The sequence below is a fragment of the Cicer arietinum genome, chromosome 8 (assembly GCF_000331145.2).
Source record: "Cicer arietinum cultivar CDC Frontier isolate Library 1 chromosome 8, Cicar.CDCFrontier_v2.0, whole genome shotgun sequence".
Lineage (NCBI taxonomy): Eukaryota > Viridiplantae > Streptophyta > Magnoliopsida > Fabales > Fabaceae > Cicer > Cicer arietinum.
In genome coordinates this window covers 1,756,721-1,769,680 of record NC_021167.2, presented here as the reverse complement: position 1 = coordinate 1,769,680, position 12,960 = coordinate 1,756,721, and the positions used below count along the sequence as shown (strand labels likewise).

The 12,960-nt window shown below is 33.1% G+C and overlaps 2 protein-coding genes across 4 annotated transcripts in view; both read right to left on the bottom strand.

Moving 5' to 3' along the window:
* The window catches only part of LOC101496715 (putative Holliday junction resolvase-like), a 5,981-nt gene extending 3,136 nt beyond the window's left edge, over nt 1-2,845 (bottom strand). Inside the window, exons 1-4 of one of the 2 annotated variants that reach the window (XR_001144544.3) lie at nt 2,707-2,845; nt 1,871-1,956; nt 1,517-1,695; nt 261-318 (exon numbers count right to left, since the gene is read on the bottom strand). Coding sequence is in view for 1 of the 2 variants with exons in the window: in NM_001279111.1 (NP_001266040.1) it covers nt 261-318; nt 1,517-1,665 (207 nt within the window). In the remaining variant the exon portion in view is untranslated. 2 annotated transcript variants of the gene reach the window in all.
* Nucleotides 2,846-5,173: 2,328 nt separating this feature from the next.
* LOC101496163 (lysine-specific demethylase JMJ17) overlaps nt 5,174-12,960 on the bottom strand; it is a 25,179-nt gene continuing 17,392 nt past the window's right edge. For both annotated transcript variants that reach the window (XM_073364680.1, XM_073364681.1), the window contains 8 exons: nt 11,943-12,060; nt 11,781-11,851; nt 10,848-10,992; nt 10,476-10,625; nt 10,243-10,338; nt 10,062-10,157; nt 6,185-6,369; nt 5,174-5,779 (listed from right to left, as the gene is read on the bottom strand). In XM_073364680.1, coding sequence (XP_073220781.1) covers nt 5,527-5,779; nt 6,185-6,369; nt 10,062-10,157; nt 10,243-10,338; nt 10,476-10,625; nt 10,848-10,992; nt 11,781-11,851; nt 11,943-12,060 — 1,114 coding nt within the window. In that variant the 3' untranslated portion in view covers nt 5,174-5,526. The remainder of the gene's footprint in view (nt 5,780-6,184; nt 6,370-10,061; nt 10,158-10,242; nt 10,339-10,475; nt 10,626-10,847; nt 10,993-11,780; nt 11,852-11,942; nt 12,061-12,960) is intronic.

Sequence of the window (12,960 nt, the reverse complement as noted above, 5' to 3'; positions counted from 1 at the left end):
AAAGAGTGTAATTATAAAACTGGATGTATGTACACACAGAGACATAAGCTTTAACTATTGACAAGTACAGAGTACAAGACATGAAAACAATAACAAATTCAATAACTTTTTGCTCAAGGTTTGATTTTAAAAAATATAGAAATACTACTGGCCAGTTATGATGTTCATTTATCATTTCATTCAAGGCTAGAGACTCACCTCAACTAACATATTTTATAAATACAAGTGTAATTTGAATGCAAGAGACGTAACAAGCTCACCAGACTCTTAAAATCAGCAGCCATTAAATTAATGTTTGTCTTCTTCCTGACAAGAACACTGGCATTGAACATAACAAGAACATGCGTTACTTATAGAAAATACTACAACTTTCATTTTTACAAAGTGTTTGGTTTAAAGGAGGGAAGTGCAAGGGAGGGAAAACTCTAGATATTTGGTTTGGTTAAAAGGGGAGGGGAGGGGAAGGGAAATAACACCCTCCAATTTTGATTTGCAAAGATAGGAGGGAATAGTAAATATTTTAAATACATGATTCTACTATTATAATACCAATATACAACAGGTGTGACTGTTCTTATTGCTACTTACCATTATAATAACAGAAGCAACAACAAAATTGAATGATATATTACCAATTGTGATGTTCTCATACTAATTCCATTGTCAGTAAAGGTGGTTGAAACATTGCTATCTATTCAATATTGGGTTAATAAGTATGAAAAATTATTGGATTATTTACACAGAGGGATTGGGATGTATCATAGTCATCCAATAAGAAAGGTTTCCTTTCTCAAATGAACAATATGAAGACCTATCGACTCTAATCATATTGAGCCGAGCCGAATTCAAGTAGTTTGAAAGTCCCTATTATTCTCTTCAACATTTGTATTTTGCAATCAATTACTTCCATTGTTTCATATAGTAATGCTGCCGTGTGCCACATGGTGTTATGGTTTTAAACTTTTACATTCACAATTACATCAATAGTTTAAAGAAGACTTATTTTAAGGTTTACAGATAACCATGCATTGTAGAGGGTATTTAAATTGTCTACGTTTCGGTATGTGTGTGCTAGAATGCCTGAGCAACAGGAAAATTTAATGATTATAGCTTGAAGATGGGACATTTCAGGGAAAAAGTAGCGAAATTTACAAAAGAAGGATGCTTTTATCTTCTAAGATGTACGAAAGCAAGACTGTTTTGAAGGACTTCAACATTGTTATACAGAGTAATATGGTAAGCTGAAACAAATAATCTCCTATGAATCTATGATGGTATGATTCAAATAATCAATTAATTGAATGTAATGAATGTGTCGGTGTCGTGTCAAAACTAACATGTGTCGAACCGGGACATGCCTTCGATCATTTTACCCCGTAAAATTCTCGGCAAAACAATAACTTTTTTTACAAAAAAAAAAATAAAAATATCCCCTCCCATCCATTTCTCTCCAATCAAACACCATATTAGCATAAAAAAGGGGTCAATATCTTAAATTATGGTCTCATTATGATACCTGAAAGGTGAAGCAATTTTGTTATCAAAGTCAGAAAGCGCAAGGCCAACATATTTATCGCCAACATCTAAACCAATCAACCTTCCTCGTTCTTTCTGTGTCGTCTTCACCAAATCATGAAACAACTGCAACGGCTTCATCTGCCTCATCTCATAAACCAATAAATGAATAATGTAATGCTGCAAAATAGGAAATAGCAATGGAAAATTAGATAAATAAAACCCTAAGCTAGAGAATAGATGATAGTTACTCTGAGCAAAGCTAGGGCTTTCAATTTCACAGTTTTCATTTCAAAACTCTAAGTAACTTCGATCACAGCAAAATATAAATTAAAAATATCAGAGGAGACAAAACCTGTTATGGTAGATATTGTTGTGAGTTGTAGTAGACAGCGCTGCCGGTGACTTGTGGTGGTTGTAGACAGTGGCAGATCTAGGACCCTGGTTCAGGGGGTGCAAAATATTAACCTTTAAATAATAATTTTAATCATATTTACTATGTAACATACTCAAAAATTTACATTGTATTCAATTAAAATTGTACTAAAAAACTACGTAAATGCTCTATAATTGTCTTCTACACAATTTCATATTCTGAAACCGATGAATAATAGGCTCATTATCAATGTATTAGGTAATCTAGCTTTCACAATTTTCATAGTAGAAAACAATCTTTCAACGGTTGTTGTGGCAACCGACAAAATCATCGCTAATGGATAAACAAATATATCTTCTAGTTTCAACAAACTTTTTTGAAAGATCACCAATTTCTTTCAAAGATCCAACAAATATGTATCCATAATCTCCTACTGTATACATTGCATTCTGTTAAAAGATAAACCACAAACATGCCAAAGCATGAATTGCATTCTGTCACAATGCACAAAGCCACAAACATGAACCACAAACAATTAAACTTGGACAGTGTCGAATTGTAACTTGTCAATTGCCATCAAAACTGAGCAAATGCAGATACCTCAGTCGAATTGGACAAAACCTTTAGACTGACCAAAACAACACAATGCATAAACATAAATAATTATAAAAAATAAAAAATAAAACTGAAGAAGAAGTAGCCTTTCGATTAACAAAACTGAAAAACAAGCATCAATCTAAAGCAACGCAACACTTTAAATTCCCAATTCAAAAAAAAACCTAAACACACTAAATCCTAAAATTAAGAATCATTACCTGGTTGTGTCGCGCGAGAATGGTTTCTTGCTCAGGCAGGGAGAGAATGAAGAATCCGCGCGGTGTCTGGGGTCCGGAGTAGGTGTAGAGGGAAATGAGAAAATCAGAGAGCATCAATTAGGACTAGAGAGAAGTAGATACTGAATAATTGAAAAAAAAAAAAAACAATTTTTATTATTTTAAATTTAACCCAATTTTTATTTAAATCATTAAATTTTAAAAAAAAAAATTGATCATTTAAATTATATTTAATTTGTTTGAATTATACAATTAATTTTTAAGATATATTAAATTATGTATATAGTCCTTTAAATTTAATAATTTTATTGAATTATTGACATGAAATGTTAAATTTTAATCAAAACATCACAACAAATTGAATATTAAAGTTATTTTGTATCTAAATGAAGTTAAAGACATTTATTTTATGGATATATATTTATTAATTTGTTTTTAAAGTGATATGTTGTTTAAATTGTTGTAAAGAAAAAAAATAGAGCATTTGATAAATGTTTTCTAAATGATCATTATGAGGGACATATTTTAGCAGCATGTGATAGAATTTTAAATTATCATAAACTTTCAATTCTCAATTAAACTAATTGTTGTCGAATTTGAGACAATGAATCACAGACATGATGTAACTTAAAGGACTAAATCAAAATCAAAATAAACTTAAATGACCTAAGAGTAAATTGAGTTAAACTTAAAGAACTATAAGTGTACTTTTGTGTAGAATCATGATGGTCATAATGCAAAAAAAAAAAAAAAAAAAATTATTGTGTGATTTTTAAAAGTTCAACGTGGAGGTGCACACCCTCACACCGCACTTGATTTGCTCCTCGTAGTAGATAAGGAGTGTCGATGTTACAGATACTTAAGTATTAACCGTATTAGTAGTCATAGTAGAGTAAGAAGAGAATCACAGTTAGGAGTGTTACATCAAGGAAAATAATAATGATAAAAAATAAATGGCTAAACCACATTTTAGTCCTTAAAACTATAGGACGGTGTTATTTTGGTTCATAACTCATTAAAAAATTTAAATTAGTCATCAAATTACTAAAATAATTTTTGAAAGATACAACTTATTATCATAAATATCATTCAAAGATACAATTTATTGTCAAAATAGTCTATGACTATTATAACGTTAGTGATTAAACTGACTCGCATGTTGAGGATTCCAGAACTAATTTAGGTTTTTTGTTGAGTCGGACATTAAAATAAAAACGTTATATACTTATAGGAATTAAAATAGTAATTTGTATAAAAATAAATTTGGATTAAAAAATAAAAAAAATAAATGTGATTTAATAATATTCATTTCCAATAATATTATAATTTATTTTATCCAAACTTTGTTACATTAAAAAAATTATGTTATGAATTAGCTCAAAATTGACACTTTTTTTATACATATTCTACTGTAAATTAATATTTAAAAATTATCTAAGATTATAACGATGATTTGTGATACTCATAAGAAGTATAAATTATCGTTTTTCTTTAATAGTTTCAATTGAAATAATAATTTGATTGATATTATTCAATAAAATTCAAAAAGAAACTATTTTAATTTATACCGCTAATACTTCATCCTCCCTTCTTCTTTCAGTGGTCCTAGAAAATCTGCTCCTTTCACCATTGTTGGGTTGCTTGCTCGCAGGCTACCCTATAATAAAATATTCCATTCATACCTATTACTTTTTTCACTCTTATTAAGAAAAATTAATAGTTATTTTTTTATTCCAATAAAATTAGTAATATGTATAAAAAATAAATACATTTAATAATTTAAAAAAGTACTTAAATTTTTTTCCTAAAAAATATTTATAATTAAAGACAAATAGTATAAGTTTATGAAAAATTAACCATTTGGCTTTACACGTTGGAATAATTTGATCTGAATATGTAAGCTCAACACGTTGCCATTTTCCAAAAAAATGTGTCGCTTATCTAAACTTTTTGATGCTATTATGGAATTTGCCTTTTGAATTATGGAATGTATTGTGAGTTGGAAGAAAAATGTTGAGACTCGCCGCATAGCTAAAAAGGGTATATGTTTTTGTGCTTGAGGCCCTATGATGGTGAAGGTCGTACAATGGGCACACTCGTAAAGAGTCGTCGTGGCTGGTTTAAAGATGTTCATTTTTTTTAATAAATTAAATTTAATGTGAAAATACGGTGAATCAATCCATTATGAAAAAGAGTTTTGGATTCTCTTAACACAGATTTGTATTTACATATTTTCAATAATAGCATAAATCAAACTCACAATCCAACGAATTATGCTTAGTCTTAATTTATATCAACGTAGGCTATTTATCATTGGCAAATGCAATATAGGGTAATTAATCCTACTGAAGTTTTAGTTTTCACTACACGCCGACATCCTTACAAGGCCCTTTTACAACGCCATTTTAAGAAGTACAATATAATAATAATAATAAGAGGGAAATCAAAGTTTGGCTGAGAAAACTATTTCATTAGGACCATTTGGCAAAATAGGCTGTACATGCTTAAAAACTATATTGTGGATGAATAATTCTTCCCACTATATCAACCCAACTAAAATCTACCAAAATCTTTCCTACATATGTGATCTGTCAACTGTATAAAACTAGTAGTCGTTACTACCAAAATCCTTCCTACTTCATCCTAATTATTTCAGACGGATGGTGTGACATGCAAATAAAAGGCTTACAACGACAAGGATCAAGATACAAATTTCCCATTAAGATGAATTAAAAATGACTTGAGACAACATACGAATCAATTTAATCAATTTAATGATCAACGACTACCTACTATGCTCAGTTACCGTTTTATGCATAGTAATGGAGAAAGACTTTGAAGTTCAACACGTCTCTTAGTTGCTCTTCTAATCGCCTTTTGATTTTTCCACCTTAGACATTCTGTCCCATTCGAATATCTAAAATTACTACCATCGTCATTCCTAGGTGCAAACATCTTGCAAGTGTGACTGGGTACATCTCTCTTCTGTTTCTTTCTAGGGTTAGTATGCCTGGGAGAAGGGGTTTTAGGCTCCTCAAATTTACGACAAGTTAATCTGCAAAACATAAAGATAATCACTAAAAATTACCCAAAAAAATTGATGCAAATAAATTGAAAGCTCTAGTATATGGTCTAAATACAAGATAGAATCAAATATTTCTGATGCCATGTTGATTCAATAACAAACAGTGAATGGAGTTTATACATAAATTCATAATAATGTGAATCAAGGGGCTGCTGGACAATATGAAGGCAACCAACTGATACCTAACAAAATTTATTAAAACATTTCCCAATTCCTACAACCGAATGAGTCTTTCTGCAGGTAATCCATCAGACATGCTTGGCCAAGGAAACAAATTATAAATCTCAAGCAAATTAAATTTTAAGGCCACAATCAAAACATGCAATAGCTATTAGCTACAACGTAACAAATTAGAAGTGCATACAATAATCTGACCTGTCATGGTTAGTAGGGAATCCTGTACACGGGTTACATGCAGGGCAAATGTAGATCTCTCGCGTGCATCGTAATTTCATACAATCAAAGTGATACCACTCACTACAATGATAACAAGCAATCATCCTTCCAGGATCAAAGGGCTTTCGACAAATGCAATAAAGCATGCATCGAGCTCTTAACATCTGTTGTAAATAAAAACAATATCTAATTAGCATCATGTCAAAAACATGTAAATGACATTTCAATAATACAGAAGAACAAAACTTGGGATGCACAGGTTGGGTTGGGTTTGGTTTGAGAAAAAATGGGTTGAGATCCATTTAGAAAACTTGGGGTTGGGTTGGGTTGTCAGCTCAAGATATTTTTCAATTTTTGAAACAAAGTTTAATTTGAAAAAATAAAAAATCAAAAGAAAAAAAAGGATTTTAAGATAAAATTTATATGTTGGGTCAGGTTTGAGGGTTTCAATTGACTCGAGACTCGACCTAGATTTGGTTCATCCTCGAATCACTTGTGTCAAAATATGTTTCTATTTAATATCCCTCAAGTATAGGGATTTAGTTGAATAGGAGTAATAGTAGGGATTCAGTTATATAGGAGTACTAGTAGGGATTTAGTTATATATGAGTAATTATAAGATTTGGTCGTTTAGTAATCTAGTATAAATATATCTGATGAATTACCAATATTTTAAGTTTCAATAAATATAATTTTATTCTAATTCTTGACATGGTATCAGAGCAGGTTCTGATTTTGTGATCTGTCTTTGTGCTTCACTACCGCTGCCGGCAGCACCACTTTTTTCAGTGTTGTAATTTTTTGGCTTCATACAGTCATTTTTCACTTTCATTGCAACAATCTTCTACAGAGGCAAAAGTTTGTTACTTCAGCAGAATCTGTCTTTGAAACAGTAGCTTCATGATTTTGATTCACATTGGCAATTTCACATGATTGTGATGAAATGCATGTATCTGTTTTTGATAGAGCGACTTCAGTGGCCGTGTTGGATGCAACCATCTTCACATTTTGTTGATTTTCATCACTACTAAGGTTTGATTTAACTTCTGTGCTCTCAACACATTGTTTTCCACACGATTCAGCATACACTGCATCATTACCGATATCGTGATTGACACTCGAGTTCTCAGTTGATTGCTTGGTGTAAGCCCTAATAGTTATTTTCCTGGAAGCTTGAAATGACTTCTTTGTTAATCCAGCACCAGTATATTGTTCTACAGACATTACAGGGGCTGAAAATGAAGATTGAGGAAGTATTTCTTGCATGACATCTTAATATAACTTCTTAACACTTTCGCCAACAATCTCCATTTGATTCTCTAGGTATTGAAAAGTTTCCTCAAACAATGTATCTTGCACCTCCAGGAACATATTCTCAAACTTCTGGTATATAACTTGAGAAATAACTTGTATTTATCTTGTTCCCTTTAGTTGATTCGACCAATTCCATATCGAGGTTAAATGCTGTGATCCAACATCCTTATGCACTTCATTCAGATAATGTAATGGCATATGACAATGCAGTTTCTGCTCTGGGAAAAATTTGCCAATTTAACCAGGACAGTTTATGCTCAGGTAGTTCCAGCATGGTTGAACTGTCTGCCAATAAAAAGTGATTTGATTGAGGCAAAAGTTGTTCACGATCAACTTTGTTCAATGGCAGAAAGGTCTGACAGTGAGTTGTTAGGCCCAAACAATCAATACCTTCCCAAAATTGTCTCGGTGTTTGCTGAGGTTTTATGTGTTGGTAAAGATCTTGCAACAGAACAAACAGCTGGCCGAATGGTGAGTTTACTCAGACAGCTCCAACAAACACTACTCTTGCCTCCACTTGGTCATCTTTGCAACCACAACAATAGCTTGCTTTACAATCCATCCTTTCTTCGTAGTTTTCATCTCTTTGCTGCATCGCAGTCCATCATTTCTTCATTGCATCTGGGTTGGCAGTTGGTGTCTTGCACTTTTTGGGAACAAGATTTTTCCGGTTTGGTGGTCTATAATTGTTACCCATTCTTTTTGCCATAAGATGGTTTCCCATCATTCATTCTTGCATGGTGTTTTTATAGCAATATGGCTCCAGTTTCGAGAATGCAGAGTCAATTGTGATTGGAAAGGAAACTTTCTGTAGAATGCTATATTATTATGAGTGTTCATGGTGCGATTGAGTCTAAAAGGAGGCTAAACAGTTGTGGTGTTGGAGCTTCACCTGCTATTCTTGTTTTTTTTTGTTCTTACATTATTGCGTGAGAATGCATGCACCTGTCTCCGGTCCCCCTCTACAAGACTTTTCATGATGTGATGTACTGGTCGTGCCTTTATCTCCCTGAAGCATGCCGCTCTCTCCTTGAAACATATTCAAGTTTAAATATTTTGAGTCTCCAATATTATTGTTTTGAAGCTTCCAAATGCAGTTTTTTAGAAGAACGGAGCTTGCTTTGTTCAATTGCTTGCCATGAATTTCTCTGAGACTGATGATCAATCAGGCTATCTGGCTATGCTATATTTATAGCAATTTTCTCCGACTTTAAATGCATCCCTGAGTTGCCTTTCTATCTTTTTTATTATTTTGTGGAGCAAAACATTGTTTTCTTGTACCAAGCTAAAGTTAAGCTTTAGCTTGAGGGGGAGTGTTGTACCATTGCCGCCTAGACGTTTTGTCAATAGGAGGAGGGAGTGTTTGAGTGATAGGAGTAGAATCACCGGGTCATTAGGTGGGGGAACAGATGGGCAAAAATCGCTAGTACCTTGTTCATTCGCCATTTCAGATTCAGCTAGTACCTTGTTCATTCGCCATTTCAGATTCAGCTTGGTTATCGTCTTCAGATTGTGAAGATTGACTATTACTTCTTTCACCTTGAGCACTATAAGAATTCAGCATCAAATCCTTTGCCGGTTTGTCATGATTGACTATTACTACTTTCAAGACCAAAAGTTTCAGGCTTAGAAACACCTGAAACCTTGTCAGACTCCTTAGATGCTTTACTATTTGCATCCTGAACCTTTCTTGCAATATCTGCTTTCTTGTCAAAATCATCTTCAGAAGGAACATCTTCCACTACGACACCATCGGTATCACTATCATCTCCATGATCAGATTGTTTGTCAACATGCTCGACATCATCCTCAGTACCCAGTCAACAGCTACGAGACGAGTCCCAACTATGATCCATTGAGTTTTCGAATGGCACTTTCATTGTAGCCCTTGCTTCCGCGTAAAACTACCGCACTTCATTGTGGCTCTTTTTGCCGCATTCATTGCGGTTCCGTCTTCATTACGGTTTCTATTTCTTAGCCACCTTCATTGTGGCCCTTTTTGCTGTCTTCATTGCAGCAACTTGAGATTTCTTTTTGGCCTAATTTGCACTCCATATAACTCCTCCCATGACAACCTTGCAGATCTTCTAACTAAAGGGCTGAACAGTAACAACTTTGAAAGAATTGTATTCAAGCTGGGAATAGAGAACACCTATTCACCAGCTTGAGGGGGAGTGTCAAAATATGTTTCTATTTAATATCCCTCAAGTATAGGGATTTAGTTGAATAGGAGTAATAGTAGGGATTCAGTTATATAGGAGTACTAATAAGGATTCAGTTATATAGGAGTACTAGTAGGGATTTAGTTATATATGAGTAATTATAGGATTTGGTTGTTTAGTAATCTAGTATAAATATATTTGATGTATTACCAATATTTTAAGTTTCAATAAATATAATTTTATTCTAATTCTTGACAACTTGAAATTGACAAATTGCCCAGACCAAATTAATATGTGACTTCATATCATACCATCCGGTTGACCAAATTTTGTGGTCAGACCAAACCCGCTAAAACTCAACCGATATAACAGCCTCTTACCCTGAGTTCCTCATTTGCGTCAACAGGCAAGTTTTCACCTTCCGCTACAAGTTCATATACTTTATCCAGGCTGAGTGCTCCAGAATCATTTGATACCTGTCCATGATATATAAATAGTTAAAATCTGGTGAAGAGAGAGAAAGGACATGGATTATGACAATACTTTCAGAACAATCAGAACCTTTTTGGCTAGTTCTGCCCAATGCAAGCCCAAGCAACTCACATTTGTAAGTTTCAGCATATAGTGATCTTCGGGTGATATTTCCATAGACATTCCCTGTAATGTATTTGGACGTTTCAACTTTATTGGCAAAATTTTTATAAAAGAAATAATGTTTGAAATAAAATAAGGGGATAGGCTATATTCTGATCTTGATACGCAAAAAGCATTAAAACCTGGCCAACAGCATATACCTCTTTCAGATGCTTCTGAATCTGTTCAATAGTTGGCTTCTGTACACCATTTAACAATATATTGACTTGAACTTTCCACAAGAATTTTGCTAAAGCCAGCTCAAGGTCACAATTATCACTCTCATCATAGACACCACCCACTTTGCTAGCCTATATATAACATATTCAATCAGCAAAACCACCCCAAATGTAACGACCATGTGTTCCAGTTAAGAAAAAATGAAATCATAATCATTTTCAATAGTAACACAAAACAGGATCACAGGGTATAGAGGATTCAGGCAAAGCATATCCAAGAGTAATACAACATTTTCTACACTGGTGATTGAAATCGTTTAGGAAAATAGACTTGGTTAAAAATAAATAACATGCCTTTATAGCAATGGTTAATTTTTGAGAGATGACGGTAATATCTTCATTGACATAAGCTGATGAAAGGTTCACTATTTCTCTCAAGCCAGATTTACATGCAAAGGCTTTCTCGACAAGTTGGTTCAGAAGTTCTCTTTCGTCAATCCTGATATACAAGATACACAAACAAATGAATTATTACTTTTGCTAATAATCACAAAGCTATTGTGACTACGACGGCTAAAACACCAGCTCAATCCATTCCCCTAACAACATAGAAAAGAAAGAGAAAACCATGAAAAGAACAACAAAACTATGTGAACTAAACGAGAATGGCAGTGTGCAGAGTTCATTCCAGTATACCCAAAAAATGGACTTTGTAATATCAAAAATCTAAATTTCAAACAGCAAAATATTAACACAAAATTATTAGAATTTTCCATGGATGGACCACATGCAAACTCAGCCAATAAATATTCCTGTTCTGATAAGATCTGGTCCACTCAATCTTTTCCAGCACTAGCACAAAAATTTACAGAACCCCCTAATCTTCCTTATCTTCCCCAAAGATATGATCTACCTACCAATAGACCCCTTGACAAAAACATCAAATCATTTGGTCCAATATTCACATTCTACCAATTTTCCTGAGAGCACTTTAAAAGTCAGTATAAAATGAATATAGTCATTAAACAAATGAAAAGGATGATTATTGGGGCCGAAAACTAGGGTAAGTGCAACATCACTGCCATTCTCCAGGGCAGCATTTTCATAGGACCTGTAGCACATCAGCCTTTGAAAATCCAGTATTGTCAAGGAGCTAATGTGGATAAACTTCTCCACAAGTATCTCCAGAAAAGAAAAAAAGTTGAAATATTCTTGCAATAAACATGAGATTTCTAACTTAAAGTTTCTCAAGAAGCAAATAAAGATTTTATGTGAATCATATATTACCACAGACAGAAATGTTCAGCATCAGACAGAAGTTCGACAAGATTGTTCAAGTCAATATGCTTTTCAAACCTCTGCATAAAGCAAAAGAACAGTAGAGTGAGATGAGCTTACGGAAAAGAAAAAACACAACTAAACTACAGTTAACTTGAGACAATATCCTACCAGGAGGTGACTTCCATTCGAATACTGGGATTTACCCTTCAAAATTTCACAGTAAGGGCACTTATAGTCACAGAGGCCAGTGTCTTTTGATGTTAGTCCAATGCACCGCAAGTGATAGCTGCTCACATGAAAGATAAATCAAAGGGCATACGCATTATATTGATTCACAGAACACATAAATCAAAGTAAATTATTAATCAAGGAACAAAGGTACTGTTATTTTTTTTACTAATAGGTGAATGAGTTGCCATTTAACGAAGCTAGTCATTTGACTGTCTACTTACTGTTGAAACTTTCACATAGTACAATTTAATCTGACTGTAAAATATGCTAATTCATGTTAATGTAAAATAATAATAATAATGTTAGAATATTAAAAAATATCTTATAATATCTTTTATATTATATTAGAGTATCTTAAATTATTTCTTAGGATCAATTTATAATTATAGAGATATCTTAGAATATCTCTTATTATTATTATGATTTATTCCTAATTTAGGATTTAGTCTATGTTTTTCTATAAATAGAGATTAGTATTGAGTCTATTGTAATCAAGTCAGCATTAAGCTATTATCAATAATATTCAAACCCTTATTATTTTCTCTCCTCCTTTTCTCTAAAATCTCACACTTTCAACATGGTATCTAGAGCCTATTTCGATCCTCCTTGAATGATTCCGCCTCTATTCCGTTGTCGAGTTCCCAACAATTAGGGAATATAATTATAGTTTCTTTTTTCTAACATTCCAATATTCGGTGAGATTTTTTGTAGCTTTTCGTTTATTTTCAGCAGATCAGTCACAGCACTGTTTATCGCGCGGTACTGTTCACTGCACAAAAAAAAAAAAAAAAAAATTTATTATTATTAGGGTTCTATAAACCTTTCTACAACCCATTAGGGTTTGGCGCTCCAACCAACTGAGCTAAAGAGCTAATAGCACATAATACCCCATGAAGGTAGCCCTTATAGGTAGGGGAAACAACGGGGTGGTAAAGTTTACTTTGAGAATCATTAT